The sequence below is a fragment of the Desmodus rotundus genome, chromosome 12 (genome assembly GCF_022682495.2).
Source record: "Desmodus rotundus isolate HL8 chromosome 12, HLdesRot8A.1, whole genome shotgun sequence".
In the NCBI taxonomy this organism is placed as follows: domain Eukaryota; kingdom Metazoa; phylum Chordata; class Mammalia; order Chiroptera; family Phyllostomidae; genus Desmodus; species Desmodus rotundus.
Window position 1 is genome coordinate 71,683,799 of NC_071398.1, and position 21,448 is coordinate 71,705,246.

Sequence of the window (21,448 nt, forward strand, 5' to 3'; positions counted from 1 at the left end):
CCCTAGACCTCTCCAATTGTGCATTAGTCAAACATCTTAGGCTTTAAAATTTTCAATTTTTGTGGGGGTATAAATTATAGAATACGGAATAGTCAGTAATATTGTAATAACTGTGTATGGTGCCAGGTGGGTACTAGACTTATCGATCACTTCGTAAGTTATTTAAATGTCTAACTACTATGCTGGACACCTGAAACTAATATAATATTGAATGTCAACTGTAACTGAAAAGTAAAAAAAAAATAAAACAAAATTTCAATTTTTGTATTGTAAGCCAAAGAGCTAGTGGAGGATGATTCTTGGAAGAAGAGTTGAACTGTGTACAACTATGGCTTCTATCACAGGAACAAGAACAAATTGGCTAATTTTGGGGTGCACTGGACTGAGAAATGCTTGCGGTCCTATATTAGTTCATTGCTGCATAACAAACTATCCCCAAGCTTAACAGCTTAAAACAATAATTACTTACTATCTCACGGTTTTTCTGAATCAGGTATTCAGACAGGGCATAGTGGAATAGCTAGTGTCTGCTCCCTGATAGCTAGAGCCTCAGCTGGAAGACTGGAAAATTGTGGGGTAGGGCAACTCGCTCAGGGTCAGACGTAGCCCCCCAGGTGTGGCCCGGTTGGGGTGCAAGGGGACAGGGCTCTGTGGCACTGTCCTCCTCTGGCTCTGCGGACTTAGGTCTTGTGGCTGCAGTGCTTCAGAATAAAGGCCTGGTGGGTCAGAAGTGCGGGGGGAGCCGGAGGTGGGGCTGGCCCCTCTACTTATGAGAGACCATTCCAATAAGGATGGTGGGCAGACCCTGTGAGGCCTTAACCTTTGGACAGTCAATGTGGAATTCTCCCTTGTGCAACTATGTCATCTCATAAGGCAATTAGGATTGTTTTTTTTGGGGGGGATAGACACTCTGCTCTGAAGTTTTCATATGCAAAATTTGATTTAGTAGGAGCCAGGTGTTTAAATCTTTGCCTCCAGGGTACACAGCTGTCCCTCTCAGGAAAATTCAAGCCCTCACCCCTGTCTGAGATTGATTTTTTTTAACTAATATTTACTATTTATTGAAAACTTGAAAGCACTGTGGAACATCTCACACATGTTGTCTCAGTTGTTTTTCATGGAAGCCGCATGAGGTAGGCATGGTGTCCACATGCCACAGAGAACACAAGAGTTTCAGGAAGAAAAAGCTGTTGGTGCACGAACGCATTGCTAGTAGAGGCCAAACCATCATTTGATCCTAATCATCTCAGAGTTCTTCAATAAGCAACTTCAGTTAATAAACTCAGTAACATAATTACTTTGGAAACAAAAGCCCCAAATAATGCCCGAACCCAAAAGGTACATACAAATGGCCAAAAATATTTTAAATGAGACATTTAAAGATCATTTGTAGTTTTTTTCTCGTGAGGGGCAAATCTGGGACAAGAGTGGATTCCCTATTATTGTTATTATCACCCCATGTAAATTAAAACACAGGGAGCAGAAAATGTTGGAGAAAATCCTAGCTGAGACCTTTAGCGTGTAATAAAATGTAAAGATTTAATGGACAAAAGCCCTTAAGAAAAACATTCAAGAGGCCTGCAAGTTTACTAAAACACAAGAGTCCGATCAATTTTGCCGAACTGAACTAAATTGAACGGAACGGTAGCTGGCAGGACTCAGCACGCTTCAACGCTGATGGAATGGAAATGAACCCAATCGCTGTTGGCGGGGCGGGTCTCTGCCGACTCGGAGGCTCCAGCCGCTCGCGCAAGCGCAGTATCGGGCGGTAGGGGCCGCATCGGGGGAGGGGCGTCCAGGAGTCCGCCCCGCCTTCCCCTGGCCTCGCCCTGCTCTGCTTCTGTTCCTAGCCCTGCCACTAGGGGCGGCCGCGGTCTCCGCAGTGGCAACATTCGCGTTGCTACCCAGCGCAGGTTTCCAGCCGGGCTCCTTTTGCAGCCGGGCCCCAGCATGGCTGCCCCCAGGGCTCCGGGTTGGGGAGGCGTCGCGTTCTCGTTTTCCTGACAGCCCGTGGCTTCTGTGCTGTACTTTTCTTCCAGCAGACATGTTTGCCAAGGCCTTTCGGGTCAAGTCCAACACGGCCATCAAGGGGTCGGACAGGTGAGGGAGAGAAAGGGCCTGTTCCGCCCACAAGGGCACCCAGCTATTTCTTAAAGCCGGTCGGTCCACAGCCCTCTTTGGGCTGGGTCAGCCGACCTGGGGTAGAGGCCGAGGGGTATACTCGGGGAAGGGACCCCAGAGCAAGGGTGGGTTAGACACACTTTGGAGGTGAAAATGGAGGGGAGGCCTGACATATCTCCCAGGGTGTGTTTTGGATATTCTAGTGGGTTTAAAAGAAAACATACAATGCAGTCTATTTAAGGCGTGGAGGATGCAAAAATGCAGGAATACAGAGGCCCTGGCCTCCAAAGAGCTTAGAGTCCCTTGGGAAAGATCAGATGGGGCACAGGGAACTACAAGCATACAAGAAAAAGTGTCAGTGATTACTTCCGGCAGGAGAGACAGATGGAGGGTGAGGTGGGACGAGGATAAGGCACATGTGGTAAGAACTGTATCTGTTCAGACAGTGCTGCAAATGCAAATGTCACGTTTCCAATTTTGGAGCCAGTGTTCTGTAGTTACTCTTTGGGCTCTGGTATAGTTATTTAATCATAAGCTGCCAGATTTGCCAAGCATACATGAGAAAGGACTGGGTCTAGGGTTAGGCACGGAGTCAGAAAGGCAGGGCTGAGTGTCCAGTGTCAGGCTAACTTGGGATGCTCACTGGGTCACAGTTTTGCTCTTTCTCTGTGAAACGGAAAGACTTGCCCAGGAACACAGAAAGTGAAAATAGATAAGACATTGGATGAGAAACAGAACAGGATGTTTCGGAAGGATGTGTGAGAATAGGGCATCCTAAATCAGACAATCTTTCCTTGGCCCTCATGATTTTATAGTGTTTCCTCAATATTTATTCAAATCCATCCAGGCAGCATTCATACCAGATATTGGTGTGATTTCTGCAGGAGAAAGCTTCGGGCTGATGTGGCGGCTGCTTTCCCCACTCTTGGAACCGATGGGGTCTCTGAGTTAGTACCTGGGAAGGAAGAGCTCAACGTTGTGAAGTTGTATGCTCACAGAGGGGATGCAGTGACTGTGTACGTGAGTGGTGGTAATCCCATCCTATTTGAACTGGAGAAAAATCTATATCCGACAGGTATGGCAGTAGGATGGAGATGGCCCTTACTGTAGTCCTTGCCTAATAATCTGTTTCTCCTTACTTCTCCCGGTATCCTCTTTTCCTTAATTCAGACAAGTTGAAAATCCCCCCATACCATCCCTAAAGATCTTTTTGGACCTAGTATCCCCAGAATTGAGTCTTTCAAGAGCAGAAACTGCTGTAGGAGTGAGGGGGGAAAAAGAGCTAACGCAGAAAAAGGGTGATTGCCAAGGGGAATTCTGAGATGAAGGAATAATAGTTTGCAGTAGGTTGACTAGGGATGGAACAGAGGTTTTGAAAACAGTGGAATTTCAGGGCATGAATGTTTCTGAAAACCATCACTAGCAGGGTTTTCTTAATGTCCCAAAGAGATGCTGTTATGGGAAAGAAGCTGGATTAATGAAACTACATAGTGCACTGGCTTAGGGATGTACTTCAGTCAGGATACCTCAGAGGGAGTTTTTCTTAGGCTCTGTCTGGTGCTCAGGATTCTTTGCTGTCTCTCTTTGGCACAGGTCTCAGAAACCCAGTGTTGTTTTTCTGTTTTCCATAGCTGCAGACACCTGCTTTGTCACTTGGGGCTTGCTTTCTGCAAGTTTGGCTGGAACAGTGCAGTGCAGTCTCCGTAGGCCACTCCTCTCGACCTCTCTTTGCTGCTGTACAAACACAGGCCTTTCTGATCTAGGGTATTATTGTTAATCGCTATGGAAACAGAATAAAAATAATAAACATGGGGAAGTTTCAGAGTTTCTTATAGGGTGGTACCCTGTTCTTAGGTTACTTACTTCTGAGGTGATCGAGGGAATCCTCATTGGGCCTGTGTCCCCACTTTTATCCACTGTGGCCATTTTCTGCTACTGCAGTCCAGGTGGAACGACAGGTGCCTCCAAATCCCAAGTGACATCAATCCCTCAAGTCTGTCTTCTTCAGGAATGAATTCTCTGTGGCTCTCCCCGCCACAGCCTTCTCGCTAGCTTTGAGTTGAGTTTCTTTTCTGTGTCCTAATTAAATCCACCTTAGTGTTTGGCTTTGCCACTGCCCCAGGGGATTGGCTCTTTGGCCTTTAAGTGTTTCCTGGGTCTCTTTTTGGACAGTGTACGCCCTGTGGTCATATCCTGATCTTCTACCAACGTTTACAACATGGCCTCTGGTTCTGGAAAAACTGGTGGGGGGCGCAGGTAAGAGGATGTTCCTGTATTCTGGCTAGTGCTTGAAACCTACGTAGGAAGCGCCAGCTACTTTAAGAAATGTGCCTGTTCCCTGAGTTCCTATGTGTGAAAAATGGAGTTTATGCCCCCTGTGTGTTATGTCTCTCACTTGGCTGCTTCCACGAGCCCTCTGGACCTCTGACCGTTTGTGAGGCTTAAGTAAGATAAGAGATGGGAAAGCACCTCGGGAACTGCCGCGTGCTATACCCTAAATCAACAGGCTGAACTTAGGAAACCAGGATAAGAGATTGTGGAGGTGGACCCTCAGCTTGGTGCTTCGATTTGACCACTAGCAACCCCCCTTCTCCCCCCCTCCCCCCCCCCTCCCCGTCACAGTGGGAAAAGATCTGCTACTCAGTTTCCATTTTTAATTGTCATTACAAATATGTAGTCGATAATTACATTAATAAACATTTATTGAGTGAATAAATAGATGATGAAGTAAAACGTGGAATTAGATGGAGGCAGAACATAAATTGTAATTTTTTTTTTGCTGCAGATCTGATGCTGCCAGGACTAGTGGTGCCCCCTACTGGTCTGCCTCAGGTACAGAAGGGTGACCTCTGTGCCATTGTCTTGGTGGGAAACAGGTACTGTGCCAGCCAGCTGTGCCTTGGGGCAAAAACTTAAGCAAAACTGGGGAGGGGTTAAGGAATGACAACTTTCTAAAGCATACGGATAAAGGATTAAGAGTAAAAAAAACCAGATTCTTCTGGAAGAAACAGAATGTCTCAGTGAGATAGATGTGTGGGTTGTCCATACATCTGGACCAAGTGTATTTGCTGTTGCTGTTTTTTTTAAAATAATTTTTGATTTACAGAAGAGTTGCAAAGATAGTACAGAGTTCTGCTATACCCAGCTTGCTGTAATGATAAATAACATGATTACATTTTGTATAACCATAGTTATCAAAGCTAGGGAATTAACGCTGGTACAATACCATTAACACAGTTACAAGCTTTATTCCAGTTGTTCCACTAATGTCTTTTTTTTCCTCTTCAAAGACTCAATCTAGAATACCACAGTGCATTTAGTTGTCAATCTTCTTAGTCTCCTGTCTGTGACATTTTCTTGGTCTTTCCTTGTCTTTCATGAACTTGATACTTTTCCCCCATCATCCACATCATCATCTTCATCTTTTAGTTATTTCAATAGCTTTATTGAGATATACATTACATACTATAAAATTAACCTGTTTCAAGTATACCATTCAATGCTTTTTAGTATACTTACAGCCATCACCAAACTGGTTTTTAAAAATACTAATAACAGCCCTGGCTGGTATGGCTCAGTGGATTGAGTGTGGGCCTGTGAACCAAGGGGTTGCTGGTTCAAGTCCCAGTCAGGGAACACGCCTGGGTTGCAGGCTAGGTCCCCAGTAGGGGGTGTGTGAGTGGCCACATATTGATGTTTCTCTCCTTTTCTTTCTCCTTCCCTTCCCCTCTCTAAAAATAAATAAAATATTTTTTAAAATACTGATAATGTAGGAAGTAATATGAACAATTCTGAAAAATCAAAACCCCTCTTATCTCACCATCGTTTTCTCCTAGAAGTAACCGTCATCATTTTGAGGCATACCTTTGCCAAGCTTCTTCAGTGTGTGTGTGTGTGTGTGTGTGTGTGAAATGTATGATTTAGGGTTTAAGTATACAAGCAAACAGGATTATACTTTATCTGCATTGCTTTTCGCTTAAGATAGCGTGGGCACTCTCCATGTCGGCAAGCTCAGATGTACTGGATTTTTTACCTGCTGTGTGGTGATGGAAGAGGTCCTCTCCTAGTGGACATTCTGGTGTCTCCAAGTTGTCTCCATCAAAAACAGTATCTTACCGATGCCCCTAGGAACACCAGCGCCAGTATTTTTTTAGCGTAAATACTGTTGCCCTGCGAAAAGGCTGCTCTAGTGTTCACCCCGCCTGCGGGGCGTGATTTCCCTGCATTCTCACCAGCACTGGGTCACCCTGAGTGAAAAATGACATCTCATTATTTTACTCGTTGCTTCTTTGAGAGAGAGAGAAAGAGATCATAGGCACGGGAGGGGGGTCGGTGTTTAAAGATCTCATTTTTGCTACTGATATTCTCCAGTTTGCCTTGAACCTTTGGAACCAAGCACCTAGAAATGTTTCCTTCTTTATTGACCTATAGCAAAACTTGCAGTTGAAAAGAATGGTGATGTCATTGTTTTTCCCTCTAGTATTCTATTGAAAATAGGAGAAAACTTCATAAATGTGTATTTAGCCTGCGTAGTTGGCCTTTAGAATTCATATGGGGGTGAAGCATGGGGGTGGTTTGTGGCAGGAGATACGAATACAGAGAAGTTTGTTAAAATTACAAGCCATGTTTGGGACTGAAGTTTTGAGTCATTAACCTAAGGGTGGAAGAAAAAGATGCCCCTCTCTTAGGAGCTGGGAAGGAAACCAGATTCAAAGTTTCTGTGGCAGTAATTGACCTATGGCACAGGAAGTAGAGCTACCAAGCCAGCAAACATGTTTTTAAGTCCAGGTGTTGGGAACTCTGCCCTTGGATCTTTTCCCTTGGGCCTGGGCGACCGTCCCCCACCGTTACCCAGCTGTCACCGATGCAGACAGGCAGTGGGTGTGCACTGCCTGAGTGGCGCTGGGATGACAGAGATTTCCCGTTTCGGCTTTGGAAGGTTTCGTCGTTACCGTAAGGGGTTGTTTTTGACATTCTGGACACACCCTGCTCCTAGATAGTCGCACAGAGCAAGTCCTGTTACAAAGAGCCGACTCCAAAGGAGCTGTCGGCGCCACTGTTATCTCCCTTCTCTTCCCCTGACGTCCCTCGTCACACAGCATGGGAAGGGAGAAGGGCCTCCCTTCTGAACTTCGGTATAGGGTGGCCATGCCTTCTTTAAGGTAGAGGAAGTAATTTATATTTTTGAAATGAAAGATATCCTGTCATGGGTTTAAATGTCCCGCCTGGGTTTATTTCATAATAGGAATACAACAAAAAGTGACGCCGTCAGAAGGGGAGTTACGTATAAGAAAGGGAGTAATTGATCAAAGGATTTTTGAAAGTCATATTTCTAGGTAATCTGAAGAAAATTGAGACTGGACCGAGTTAGTTTTGTGAATCCAGGGGATGCTTCAAATTCGCAACTGTGGTGTTTTTAGCACGTGTGTGGAAAGGGGTCCCGACAGGTGCCATCCTGGAAGACTCTCCCTGACCCTGGTCTCCGGCCTCCTCCCTCTTAGAGCCCCCGTCGCCGTCGGAGTTGCTGCCATGTCCACGTCTGCGATGCTGGCTTCAGGCCTGAAGGGCAGGGGCTTCTCCGTGCTCCACACGCACCAGGACCACTTGTGGTGGGTTCAGTGTCCTTCCTGCTTCACGAGAGCTGTGCCGGTGGGAAGAGCATGGGGCCCGCATGCAGGGGTGAGGGTTTTGGTCCCTGCTGTGTCCTGAGGCAAGTCGCTGACCCCAGACAATAATTTCCTTGTTGAACATGAAGAAATAGGTGTGGGGTTTTTTGCCTGCTCGCAGGAGAAATTACAGAGGACTTAGATTATTTTCTAGGTGGATTACAGAATTCTTGGCCTGGAAGAAGGCCCAAGGATTGCCACTCTGCCTGTGAATACAGGCATAGTTTTTATGTTTACAGCCGTGGCCAGCCTGGCCTTCTCTGCCGTGCGCACTCAGGCATCTGTCAGCCCGGACGAGTGCTCAGAAAGCCTCCCCGCCGAACCCCAGTCTAAGCAGAGACGACTCAGCACAGGGCGATGACTGCCTTGTGTAGTTCAGGTTCCGCCCAGGTCTGCTCTCCTGGGTGGAAGCTACACTTCCGCCCGGCGGCGTTTGCTTTGTGGAGCCGCACACCAGTCTACCTTCTGGTTATTTTCTTGTCACTTTACCGAAACAGTGAATAGTGCTTTCTCTAGAAAGCAGTACACCTGGTCTTTTGGCCAAGCGCTGTAGCCTGCCTGTACAGACAGATTCATTCTTACATCCTCAGTCCCCCTTTGGAGTTACTCGTTTTACGCATTAGGCAAGCCCTGCTTTGCTGGGGGTGCAAGCCATCAGCCTGGGGCCGCAGACGTTTGAGCACCGCTTCCTGATGCTCTCCCAGCACCTTGTTTTCTAACCGTCTGAGCAACGGCAGTCAGGGGCATGCTGTCTAAGTTGTTTCATCAGCTGCTGCCTCAGCCCCCACTGCCCCCACCTTTTAAAAATATTTATGTTATTGACCGGATCAGAAGAGCTTAAACATACGCTCTGACCTCACTAGTTACCATACTAATAAGCCTTGCTGCGGCTATTAGGTAAAACTTGGTTTGATTTACATAACCTTGGACAAGACCAGGCTTTGCCCTTTTACCCCTTTCCATGCTCTGCTGCGTGGCATTGCTCTTCTGTGTCCCCCTAAGGCTTCGTGCTGTAAAACTGCTGTAACCCCACAGTGCAAGTGAGACTGCTTTCTGACCTAACACAGAGCAAGGGGTTTCGCAATCCTTGAGCTGTCCAGGTGTTTGTAACTCGTTACAGCCTCTGAGCCTTGGGTGTTTGTATTTGCCCAAACTGGTCCGACAGATGCTTTTGCGTCTTAATTTTGTTACTCAAAATATTTTTATTTTTAACTCAGGAATGGAGTACTTTTGGCAGTTTCTCTTTAAGTACATTTTCTTTAATCTTGCTCTGTCCCCAGATGTCTATTAATAATGTTATCATCCTTTGAGATAGGGAAGAGTTAGGAGGTACTCCCCATTTCAGAGATGAGGAAACTGAGACATGCGAATTTTCTGGGCCCAGAACTGGAAAGAGTTGAGATGAGAGCCCAGGTTCTGTGCCCTCTTCCGCCTCTATGGCCCTCGGTCTCTTTGAACTCCTGGCTGACCCCCTGACCCAGGTTGGAAAGTGCTATGGTTGCTACTTGGTGTTTCTGACGTGAGATTTTTCCAGGCAATCTGGAGACAAGTCCCTTCCACCTTTCATTGCCCCACTGGCCCTGGATCACCTAGATCTCAGTGAAGGCAAGGGGTCTGTCCAGGAAGACCCCGCCCTGCAGGAAGATATGAGGCACCTGGCTCTGGAGGGAGGGGAAGAGGAGAGCGGGGAGAATCAGCAGACGTGTGGGAAGAAAAACCTCCCAGGAGCCTCAGAAGACCCGAGCAGTGGGGACCTGAACCCTGACCCCACAGACAGCAAGACCCTTCAAGGTACAGCGCTGGGAGTGGGAGGGCCACCTTCTCTCAGTGTGGGAGGGTGAAGCTCTACGCCCGCCGTCCTGCCGACCAGAGCGACACCAGAGCTCTGGGAGAAGACGGGCGTATCCGTATTTGTGGTGAGGGTGGTGCAGCGGCCTTCTGCCATCTCACCTGGGAGTCCTCCCCACGTCAGTCACGTTTCCCTGGGTGTCTGTCTGCCCCAGACTTTGGACTGTTTCCACCTGCAGAGCCCGTAAAGTTTCCTCCTGTCAGCGAAGCATTGGCTCCTGGCTGGGTGGGACTTTGTTCTTGTCCCCTCCTCTGAGGTCCACCTTCTTTAGAGGCTCTGTGCTCCAAAGGGTCTGGGGCCTTTGGGACCTGGGAATGGGTTCCTTCCTGGGAGAAGGGTGGTGGGGTGAGCTGGGCGGGGAGCACGGGCATCCTATGCCCCCAGGAAGGGTGTGGTTCTCGTCTTTTCCTGCAGAGCAAATGGATGAACTGTTACAGCGATGCTTCTTGCATGCTTTGAAATGCCGAGTCAAAAAGGCTGACCTCCCTTTACTTACCAGCACTTTCCTCGGCAGCCACGTGTTCTCCTGCTGGTATGGAAGGCATGGTGTGGGCCGCAGCCGTGAGGGTCTCGGTCCTACTCCTTGGTGGTGGGACAGGACAGGGCTGGTGGGGGCTTCGGTTGAGGGACATGCTGAGAAAGAGTGGAATAGAGGGTTGATGTGCCAAATAAAGTAGGTCCTAAGCTTTAAAAGCTTAGCCAGTGAAAGGATGTAAAGGAAATGAAGGTTAAAGCTCCCCAGATGCTCAGAGCACTGCCTCTGTTGTGTTGCTTCTGGGTCATCTCTCACGAATCGGGCAGCACGTCCTGTCCAGGAAGAGTCTGGAGCAGCCTCTGTCAGGGGCTTCTTCTGGAACTTTCAACCCCCTCACTCTTCTGAAAAGTAGGTGGGCCAGGTTAGGTTGTATCAGGGGGACAATCGGTGTGAACCCTCATCCCTCCCCCAAGCACAAGCCTCCAGGAGGGGGAGCAGCACGTGTGCACAGGACCCGGGCTCGGAAGACAGAGCCATCTGGGTTCAGACGCCGGCGCCTCGCCGCTGGGCTTCTCCGAGCCCTCATTTCGAGCACCTGCCAGATTGCTGTCCAGATTAAGTAGCCTGGCATTTAGCAAGCACTTAATAAAAATATGTCAGGAAGTTTGCTTATTGATTTTTACCTGAGACTGAACTTTTTTTTTTTTTTTGCTCTGTTCTGTAAAAAGTGGTTTTACTGTAATTCCCTCCTACTTACATGTGAGCTTTTGTGAGGCATCCTAGACAAATGTGAGGTCTGGTGTGTGTGGCAGGCACTTGGTCATCCGTCCTGACCTCGCTGGGTGGCGCGTAGCTCAGGGACCCTGGGATGCGCTCTAGACAGCGCTTCTTCACCTGGGGCGGCGGCTGGAAGGGCCCCCTGGGAGTCCCGCCAGTGCCGCGAAGCACACGCGCAGCACACTCAGAGAAGATGTAAGTCGTGGGGAGCCTCCCATGAAAACGAGTAGCCCTGGGGCCGGAATCAGCTTCACCGGGAGGCGGGACTTCTGAGGCCGCAGGAGGTTGTCTAGTCTGAGAGGAACCTAAAGCTATATCCAGTACTGCAGCCACTAGCCATGTGTGGCTATTTAAATTTAAATTAATTAAAATTTAGTTCCTTAGTCCCAATAGTCACTTTTCAAGTGCTTCATAGCCATATGTGGCTAGTGGCTACCGTATCAAATATCTTTTCGGAGGGGCCTATGGCACAGCAGTGATCTAGCCCAGGGATGTCAAACTCATTTTCACTGGGGGCCACATCAGCCTCGAGGTTGCCTTCAAAGGGCTGAGTGTAATTTTAGGGCTGTGTAAGTGTAAACTGCTCCATAATGAGGGGCAAGGAGCTCGGCGCTGCACCGGGTAGAAACAAGGTGCCAGGCCGGATAGAACAAGGTGGAGGGCCGGCTTTGGCCCGCGGACCTTGTGTTTGCCACCTGTGATCTAGAGTATCCTGAAGTCTGCATCCCCCCTGCCCCCGCTGCAGAGAGCTCTGGGACAGCGGTTTCCTCCCCCACAGGGTGGTGAGGCTGGAGGAAAATGCCTCCTCTCAGAGTCAGGCAGGTCCCACGATAAGTCTTTGTAGCTTAACCTGCCTTTCCATCTGCCATCAGCCCTGAAGGCCGGCAGCTGGACATAAAGAAGTCAAGCTACAGAAAGGTAAGCAGGCACCCTCCGTACATACCCAGCCTTGTGTAGGGGCACACGGGACGTGAGCTGGTGCACACTGGGGAAGCCTTGTCTCCAGGGCTCAGGCTGGAATTAAGCCTTTTGATTCCAGCTGTTCTGGGGGGCAGGGAGAAAACTCTCCCTGGGCTGAGGCAAGCAGGCACCCATTCCCCTCTCTCTTCTTGAGCCTTCATATCTGATCAGAGTTCAGAAAGGGTTCACCACTTAGTTTCTAGGAGCTTCTCGCCCCTGACCCTCTGGGTGGGGGCCTCCCAGTTTCTTTGACGAGGGCAGAGAGTCCCACGTCCTTTCCCAGGACCTGCCCAGCTCGGTGTCTGGTGCACCCCAGGTGCTCAGTGTGTGTGACAAAGTCCCCACCACTGGCCCTCTCTCCCTCAGCTCTCTAAGTTCCTGCAGCAAATGCAGCAGGAGCAGATTATACAGGTGAAGGAGCTGAGCAAAGGGGTGGAGAGCATTGTGGCTGTGGACTGGAAACACCCGAGGTGAGTGCAGGGGGCCTGGCCACCGTAGCTCAGCCGGCCCCGGGGCACCTGGGCCGTGAACTGGGACTTGCCGAGACACTAGCATAAAATGTTTTTTCTTTCCTTCTGCTGGGTTTTAGGATCACATCTTTCGTCATACCCGAGCCCTCCCCGACCTCCCAGACTGTCCAGGAGGGTAGCAGGGAACAGCCCTATCACCCTCCAGATATAAAACCCCTCTACTGTGTCCCCGCCAGCATGACCCTGCTCTTCCAGGAGTCTGGCCACAAGTGAGTTTTTGGAGAGCAGCCCTTCTCCGCCTGCTGGGTGTTCTGGCCTGTAGTTCCCCTCCACCTGAGTAGTGTTCTGTGACCGGCAACACCTCCTCTGCCCTGTTCTCCCTTCCCCCCAGATTCAGCTCATGCCTCCTTCCCCAGAAAGTGTCTCTGGACTAAATGAGAGAGTAGGCCTCTCCCTTTTCTACCTGTAATTTATTCTTTACAGTTTACACGGTCCTGCTTACTACCTCGGTCAGGAAAAGGGAAGAAAATAAGAGGTCAAAAAGCTGGGGGAAGCACCCGGCTGAGCAGGGAGCACATCCTGGTGTTTGCAGACTGTCTCTTGGGCCACCAGGAGCTAACCCCGTCCCTTCTCGCCTAGGAAGGGGAGTGTTCTCGAGGGCGGTGAGGTCCGGATGATTGTCATTAACTACGCCAAGAAAAACGACCTGGTTGACGCAGACAACAAGAAGTGAGTGGGTCGGGGGGAGACTGTGTCTGCATTGTCAGCACTCGTCTTTCGGGGGCTTGCTCAGTCTGGGGGTGGTGTCCGGATGGAGGGGCGTGTGAAACCATCAAGAGCAGGGTTTCTAAACCACGGGCCGTGGACCCCTGCAGTCACCGTCTGGGGTGTTCAGCTCCAGGTGAGCTGCTGTCATTGGCTGCAGACAGAGCAGGTGTGACCTCGTGTCTGTCCGCTTGTGACTTTCGGGTGCGGATGCTCATTGTGAGGCATAAAATGCAGAGTTTGCCACAGTCGTCGTAGCTTTCAGGTCTCTTCTGTCATCTTAGTTCCTGGGTACAGAAGATAAACTACTAAATGAAGAGCATTCCATAATTTTTATTTTTACTTTCAAAAGACGTCCTTATGATCAAAACGTTGTACTGGCCTGATCATGGTTGGTTAGTTAGTAGCAGAACTGAACCAATCCTGGTCTTCGATTTTCCCACTTCTCCCTCCACTGCCCGCTTCTCCCTCCACTGCCCGCTTCTCCCGTGTCTTAGGAAAGCGTGCTTGTCCCTCCATCCACAGGGTGCTTTGCTTTGTGGACCGCGGCACCGTTTCAGTTCTGATAATGCTGAGTGACTTCAAAGGCTATCATGATCAGAGGGGAATCCTGAGCTGGCCTTTGGGTCAGAAGGGGCAAGGCCAGGACTTCTTCATTAGTAGCCTCTTCTTTTCCTGTAGTCTCGTGAAGCTGGATCCCATCCTGAGTGACTGCGTCTTAGAGAAGAGTGAGCAGCACACAGTCGTGAAGCTTCCATGGGACAGTCTTCTGACCAGGTAGCGGGATCGGCAGCCCCTCTCCAACGTTCTGGCCCCTGCCCTTAGTGTCTATGACATCGAACTTTGGAATCGTCACTATCTCAGTCTCTGACTTTTCCCCATAATTCTTACCGTGTCAGTCTACATAAACACAGGCTTGGGGGATTCTGATGAGGAGGGTCTTTGGAACCACGCGAGCCAACACAAATTAGGGGAACTTGGGAGGGACAAAGAGAAAGAACACTAATTAAAAATAAGAACTTCATAAAGATTCAGAAGCAAAAAGAAGGTTGAGGGGGAATTGTCTTGAAGTCTTCAAAGGAAAGGTTCTTATACTCTTTTCCACAGAACCGAGGCTGAAAATAGTTTATATCAGGAGTTCGCAAACTTAGCGCCATGGGTCGGATCTGGCCCGTTACCTGCTTTGTAAATGAGGTGTCACCGGAACACGGCCGCGCCCGTTTACGTACTGTCTGTGGCTGCTTCCAGCCACCATGGCAGAGTTGAGTGGTTGCAACAGACACTGCATGGCCCTTAAACCTGAAATATTCACTGTCTGGCCCTTGAGAGAAGAAGTTTGTTGAAATCCATATATGTGACAGCAAGAGAAAATGTGACTAGATAGAAGGCGGAAACTTGGGAAAGGCATTCTATAACAGATGCACTTGCCCAGGCCAGGTAAGGTAGAGTTTTGAGACAGGTAGTGAACTCCACAGAGAAACCTGGGCGAATTCTCAGAAGGCCAGGCCAGTGGACAGTTGCCAGGGGTTCACGTCGCTGATGTCCCTTTCCCTGAACACTGCAGCGGGTCTCAACTTTGGCCGCACCTGGGGAGCTTTAAAATGTGTGTGTGGCTGGTCAGCTTCTGATGTAACCGGTGTGGGTGCAGCTCCCTGGGCAATTGGAATGATTCTCCTGTGCCGCCACGGGCGAGCCGCCGCCTGCCGGGGCTGGGGTATGAGGAAACCGTCCCTGGCGCTTTATCAGCCTGCAGCTCACTGACGCCCTTTCAGATGTTTGGGAAAACTGCAGCCTGCCTATCAAGTGGCCTTTCCCGGACAAGAGCCCATTGTGAAGAAAGGCAAAATCTGCCCAGTTGACATCACCCTGGCACAGAGAGCTTCTAACAAAAAGGTAATGCAAAAAAAGACACAAAGTTTGAAGATGGTGATTTAATGTTCCTGCTGAGTTCTGGTCTCTCTGATGTGATTGGAGGTTTTCAGATTGGCCCGAACCCCTCAGAGGCGATTTATAAAAACACCCGTGTTTGTGTGACTGGGCTGGGCCCTGTGTACAACAGGTAGGGCTGACTACGCACTCACTGCCGTCTGGGGATCCGGGCCAAGAAACTGGCCCGAACCTGGTTCCAAAGGTAAATAAGATTTGGTTTTATTTTTTTAGAACTATGTTATAGGCTTTCAGCTCTTCTTCATTTGATTACCTCTTGGGCCTTGCTCAGTGAAAACAATTGTGAAGAATTGCTAAAGGAACTGACTGTGTTTAGTCTGGGCGCACAAAGTCTCAGGGAACCTGTCCTCAAATGTGTGGAAGGCGGTCTGCGGGAAAAGGAGCGCACCTGTTCTGTGTGCCTTGAGAAGACAGCAATAGGATGACTGGGTGGAAGTCCCAAGAAGACAGACTTGGATCAAGTAAAGAACCTTCTAGTAGTGTGTGGTGATGAGTGTGGGCTTTGGGATTAGAGGCATGAGTTCAGACGTGGCGTCTGCCCTGCTGCTTGGCTTTGAGCAAGTTACTGAAGGTCTTTTTGCCTGGGTGTCCTTATGGAAAAAGATGGGAATAACACCTTCCTTATGAGGCACTGGGAGGATCGGTGAAGGCGTATGCATGGGTGAAGCACTCGGAAGCATTTGGCCTGTAAGCGCTCAATAAATGACCAAAATAACCGTAACAATGAGTAGGAATAGCCACTGTTTCTTGAGTGTGTATTCATGTGCCAGACTCTGTACTGAGCAACTTCTATATATATTAGCTTATTTCAACACTCACTTTTATATTAATAATAATTAGAATTATCCAAAATTGAAATCGGTGCCTTCTAAAATAGGGAGTTATTTCCTGGAGGTCTGCGAGCAGCGATCAGGCAGCTGCTGGTTGGGTTTCCTGCGTCTGTCTGGGGTGGGCACAGGAGTGACTTCTAGTGTCTCACTGGTTCTGTGACTCTCTAGGGCTGGAGCCCCTTGGCACATGTAGGTTATTTGGGGCTTTTGTGGCCTTTGCCGAAAGCAGCCCTCCCCCACCCACTCCTGAGAGAAACGTGCTTCACCACCTCCGGTCATGAATGAGAAAGAACTTGTCTAAAGAAATGGGGAGAACTGCGACTTCTAAAAAGTTAATATTTTTCTTTTTCGTCCCAAAGTTACCTACTGTCATTTGTGAAGTTGATGCAAAATAGAGATGCGCGTGTTGCTGATGAGATACTTGGTGTTAGGAACTGTCGTTGGTTCATCGTTAGTATGATGGTTTCGTACTTATGTTTTAACAAGTCCTTATGTCTGGAGATGCATCCTGAAGTACTTGTGGGTGGAGTGATCTGGTGTCCTGGGGGGGTTTGCTCTAAAGTGATGTGGGAGTGGGGGTGGGGAGTGTAGATGATCGAGGCTGGTTATGATTCGGTAACTGCTGGAACTGGCGGTGGGTGCATGGGAGCTCATGACACTGTTCTGCTGTTCTTTAGGTTTTAAATTCTCCATAACAAAAACACCTTTTAAAAAAGCGTATGTTATATGTGGGATAGAGAATATTTATCCCACTAAATATACAGGGTCCAGCAGCAGTACAGCCTGCTTGAGTGTGGTCGGTAGGGCAATAATACAGGTGTAATAATTTATAGCTTTAATTCGAGCACACCTAAAATGTCATATGGTATGCTCGAGTGTGATCTTGTTCTGTTACAGAATTCCATGCTTGTGGTTTTGTAATAAAACAAGGGCGTTATTTGTGCTGGACCCTGTATGACACATGCATTAGCTGGGCTAGAAAGAACCGATTCAGAAGTACAAAACTAAGTTATCTGGATGAAGAGACACCATGCCTGTAAGGACGGCGAACACGGGTGACGAGGCTGCTGAGGCTCTAGAAGGCCCTCCAGAGGGAGGGCACGTGGTCCGTTCCTGCCATCAGGCTTTTGTCCCCCCAGGTGACCGTGGTCCGGAATTTGGAGGCCTATGGTCTGGACCCATGCGCAGTGGCTGCCGTCCTGCAGCAGCGGTGCCAGGCTAGCACCACTGTCACCCCTGCCCCCGGGGCCAGGGACAGCCTGCAGGTCCAGATCCAGGGAAACCAGGTCCACCACGTTGGCCGGCTGTTGCTGGGTGAGCATCCCCTCTGAAGAAGCAGAGCCATTGATCTGAATGGCGAAAATCTCCCCGCCAACTCAACTCTCTCTGGTTCTCATAACACCCCTGCATATCATATGGCCGTATAGCTTTTACCAGCCAGCGAGAGGTGGAGCTAATGTTTGAACAGATGGATCCTTTGGCCCCAAGTTCAATGCTTCTTCCATCACCCTATTAGAGAACCTTTCTTTCTGGTCCTTCTCTTTTTATAAACATTTCCTGAGCACCCAAACTGCGCTAGGCATTTGCTGGGCTTTTTGCAGGTATGATTTCTCTTAACGTAATGATGCTGCAGCACTGTCGATGAGCAAACTGAGACAATCAAGTATTGGGTGCTGCAGCTGGATGTTGACTGGTCAGAATGCGGAGCCTGAGTTCTTTTGACCAACGCTGGGCCCTCAGTTCAAGCCATTTTCCATGTCTCTGCCCAAGTCAGCTTTCTAAAACAAATGTGTTTATATCACTCTCCTCTAAAAAACTTTTTATGCCTCTTCAGTGCCTTCAGAATAAACTCCTAAGCTCTGAAACAAGACCCTCTCAGCCCAACCAACCCCATCAGGCTCTTTGGCAGCTCCTACATCCCCTCCCAGGCCTTGGCTGCGCTGGACTCAGGCCATTGCCCAGACACATGAACGCATCCGTACTTGGGTGCTCACCTCGTCTCCCTCCCACAGCCAAGTCTGCCTGACCCTAAAGGCTCATTGGCCAGCTTTGGGGTCACGGGAAGCCTGTCTCAGAGCATGGCCCATTTTTTTCTCTTTCCTAAAATTAGCACCTGAAAAATTGCTAATGTAGCACTTCCCAACTGTGTTTGTATTTCTGGTTAGTGTCTGCAACTTGGCTAATTTTTTCTAATGTCTGAACTTCCTGCTGAGCATCTTCAGTCAGAGACCTTGCCTTTTTCATCCCTTGTTTTCATGCTCAGGGCCTGGCATATAGAAAATGCTCAGTAAGCAAATTGGCTTTATGATCTGAGGCAGTACTCAGCAGCTAACTTACAGAATTCAACCTTTTTAAGTGAAGAGCTCTATATGAGGTGCTGAGAAAAAATACCGAGGAAAATAGACAAACATATGACTGAACAGAGACACACACATTCTCCTGAGAGAGTTCTAAATGCCTGAACTACACCTAGCAAGTAGCTGTCAGTGTGAAAATTACTGAAATGCACACGTCAGCTTTGAAGGATAAGAAGAAACACTTCATCCCAGGAGGCTTCCCGTAGGAGCTGAGTTTGAGCTGTAGGAGACGAGCAAACCCCGTGGTGGAAATTGTTTGAACAAAGGAATGAGCACACCAGTGGGGCGGGGGAGGGCCAGGAGGTAGCTGTGTGGGTTGGGAGCCCATGGGGGTCGGGGCCAAGGAGGGACATGGCGAGACCACAGGGGAGCTGTGGGAGGGCAGGAGGGGAAGCTCGTGCCCCACTGACGAGTTTCTTCTTTTTGGTTGTAGAAGAGTATCAGCTTCCTCGAAAACACATCCAAGGCCTAGAAAAGGCCCCCAGACCTGCCAAGAAGAAGTGACAGACTCTCGTTTCGTTCAGTCAAGCCAGTGGAGATCCAAGCTCTGGGCTGGTCATTTATAGGAGCATTTTCAGCTTTTGCAAATAAGAAATATATAATTCTTTAACAAAATAAATTTTTATTCTAATCTAAATCTGATTTCCCTCATTTCCTCCACTTCGCTAAGATGTACTAAAGGTTCACGTCAGAAGCCATTTTAAAATGACAGAAACGGCTGTCACAGTGGGCCCCCTTTGTTCTTGTGGTGTCAGTGGTTTTAGTACCGCCCCAGCTTTCAGGGCCAGACAGCCCGTCCAAAGTCCAGGCAGGCGGGGCTTCCTGTTATTTTGAAGTCCCTCTGCCAGTAGTCCACAGCCTCTTGCTGGTCTGTTCCTACTACCTGATCAACCTTCAGCCCCCAAATAGACCCTTCCCATCTCTAAAGGCTTATTCATGCAGAGAGCAGACCCCAGCTGTCGTTGTCAGTCAAGGCAAAGGCTGCAAGGGCTGGCCCTGAACTGCAGCAACACTTAACCCAGATAGGCATTCGAGACAATACCAGATCGTGAGGACGTGGGTTCGCACACAGCGACCCCCCATCGTCGACAGCACACGCCGCTAGCAGCGGTACACTGTGATGTGGCTTCCAGGTGACGGCTTCCTCACAGCGAAGGCTTATCCACAGATGCTCTCTTTAGCCCTGGACTTCCTGAGCTTCGTAATGGGGCTCATGTAAGGGGTCTTCGATTGGCTTTCAGAGGGTCCAGGAACTCCCTAACGTGGTATGCAAGGTTTTGTCTGATCATTTCCCCAAGAGAGGTTACCAGGCTTTCGTCCAATTCCCAGTGGGGTCCCTTGCTGCCCAGCAGGTTCAGAGCCACTGCTCTGGGCGCTGCTCAGGTCCCGGAAGTCACCTCTGTGGCCAGAGCTCCCCCTGTGCAACAGGAAGGAGTGAGGGCTGAGCCGATCGCCTTTGGAGTTCTCGGTTTTACCATCACAAACAATTACACTTCCGTTTACTTACTTTTTTCTCTCTCATCTCACTTTTTAAAAGAAACTGAGATGAGAAAGACTTGAAAACATTCACAGTATATTCACACATTATCCACCTGGGCTTGAAAAGAAAGGGATGGGTATGACACTGTGATGCCGCCCACCTTTTGCTATGAGGCCCAGAATAACGGGCCTCTGCAGTGACCGTTAGCAAACAGTTCTACTCACCCCGTCTCTGCTGACCTGCACACACGGAACTGAGAGAGAGACTGTCTAGACATTGGCCCCAAACAAGACTGTATTACAACAAAGCCTGTGGGCGGTTTGATCTGAGGGACTATGGTATGTACGTATAGAAGTAATGGAATATGGTCCTCACATGAATGCAAATGACATGTACTACTTTATGAAAGTCTTTCACAAACAAATGTTTTGCACAGTCTTGAAGGGACTGGAGGCACAGAGAGGCTGTGTCTTGCCTTGTTAACCCTGCTAAAGTCACACAGCCAGTAAACGGTGGGCTGAGGCTTAAATGAACATACCCCAACTGTGGCTTCACGCGGATTCTGCTACGACACAGTGCTCGCAAGACCTCTGCTTCGCCGGGTCCCCCAGCGATGCGTGCGCCTTCGCCTTGAGTCATCCTCCCTCTCCTCCTCTTGACCACAAAGGCGCATGTAAGGTGGCAGGGAGAGTTAGGCTGTGTGATGGACTTTTTTTTTTCTATGTGCTAAACCAAATAATCTCTGTCAAAGCCAAACTCAGAACTTTGAACTCAATCCCATGTTGTGACCCAATGAGTTTCAGCGAGAAGCAGACACTGGTGCATTTCTAGGTTTTGGCATATGTGCCCAGAGACAGGCTCCGGGGAGGTCTAAGGTGAACAAAGGTTACAGCTGGGCCCCATCCGGGGTAATTTTAAGAAGGTGTATTGGACGTTCTCTCCTGCAGGGAGGCAGTGAGTGAACTGAACGAGAGCCTAGGAGCCCCTGCAGCCCGAGGTCCCCGTTTACTGCGTTATGTGTGGTCATTTCCATGGTTACTGAGATGTTCCTGTCATGGACGTTAGATAATGCTAAAGTGAAGGGACTGTTTTGGTCACCTCATCTCGTCCTCTTCCTCCAGGTGATAACGATCTTAAACTTTCAACCATATTCCTATTTTACTTTTAAACACAGGCATGCTTTGGAGACATTGTAGGTTTGGTTCTAGACCACTACAATGAAGCAAGTATTGCAATAAAGTGAATTGTGACCTTGCTGGTAGAGGATTTTGCCTTTAATTTCTAAAAAACACAACATCTGTGAAACACAATAAATCTAGGTAAGAAATAGAAGGCGTACACGTGGCCAACAGACTTGTGAAAAGATGCTCAACATCAGAGAAATGTGAGTCAAAACCACAATGAGGTAGCACCTCACACCTGTCAGAATGGCTACTACCTAAAAGTCGACAGCCCTGGCTGGTGTGGCCCTGTGGGCTGGGCTGCAAACCTAGAGGTCGCCAGTTTGATTCCTGGTCAGGGCACAGGCCTGGGTTGCGGGCCAGGTGCGCGGTTTGGGGTGTGCGAGAGGCAACCAACCAATGTTCCTCTCCCTCCCTTCCTTTCTCCCTCCCCTCTCCTCTCTCTAAGAATAAATAAGATCTTAAAAAAAAAAAGTCAACTAATAGCAAGCGTTGGTGAGGATGTAGAGAAAAGGGAACCCTCATGCATTGTTGGTGGGAATGTAGATCGGTGCAGCCACTCCATGCTGT

At 48.9% G+C, this 21,448-nt stretch overlaps 1 protein-coding gene across 3 annotated transcripts; it reads left to right on the forward strand.

Annotated features, from left to right (window-relative positions):
- The first annotated feature begins 1,883 nt into the window (after window positions 1-1,883).
- EIF2D (eukaryotic translation initiation factor 2D) lies at window positions 1,884-18,854 on the forward strand. 3 transcript variants are annotated; one of them, XM_024575404.3, is made up of 15 exons: window positions 1,885-2,100; window positions 3,006-3,196; window positions 4,294-4,377; window positions 4,907-4,997; window positions 7,623-7,730; window positions 9,322-9,578; window positions 10,051-10,168; window positions 11,761-11,806; window positions 12,215-12,318; window positions 12,438-12,587; window positions 12,958-13,047; window positions 13,765-13,860; window positions 14,856-14,976; window positions 17,000-17,174; window positions 18,651-18,854. In XM_024575404.3, exons 1-15 carry the CDS (start codon window positions 2,045-2,047, stop codon window positions 18,719-18,721), a joined length of 1,758 nt encoding a protein of 585 aa, XP_024431172.2. In that variant the 5' UTR covers window positions 1,885-2,044; the 3' UTR covers window positions 18,722-18,854. The 3 variants fall into 3 exon arrangements, with proteins under 3 accessions (XP_053770497.1, XP_024431172.2, XP_024431183.2); XM_053914522.1 differs by lacking the exon at window positions 4,294-4,377 and having other exon boundaries at window positions 1,884-2,100; XM_024575415.3 differs by lacking the exon at window positions 1,885-2,100 and having other exon boundaries at window positions 3,003-3,137.
- The last annotated feature ends 2,594 nt before the right edge of the window (window positions 18,855-21,448 follow it).

What these genes read in the sequence shown, in the direction of transcription:
- EIF2D (XM_024575404.3), top strand. Translation starts at nt 2,045, where the DNA reads ATGTTTGCCAAGGCCTTTCGGGTCAAGTCCAACACGGCCATCAAGGGG. An exon ending in GCCATCAAGGGGTCGGACAG is followed by an intron (nt 2,101 to 3,005) that starts GTGAGGGAGAGA and finishes TGATTTCTGCAG; the next exon opens with GAGAAAGCTTCGGGCTGATG. An exon ending in CGTTGGCCGGCTGTTGCTGG is followed by an intron (nt 17,175 to 18,650) that starts GTGAGCATCCCC and finishes TTTTGGTTGTAG; the next exon opens with AAGAGTATCAGCTTCCTCGA.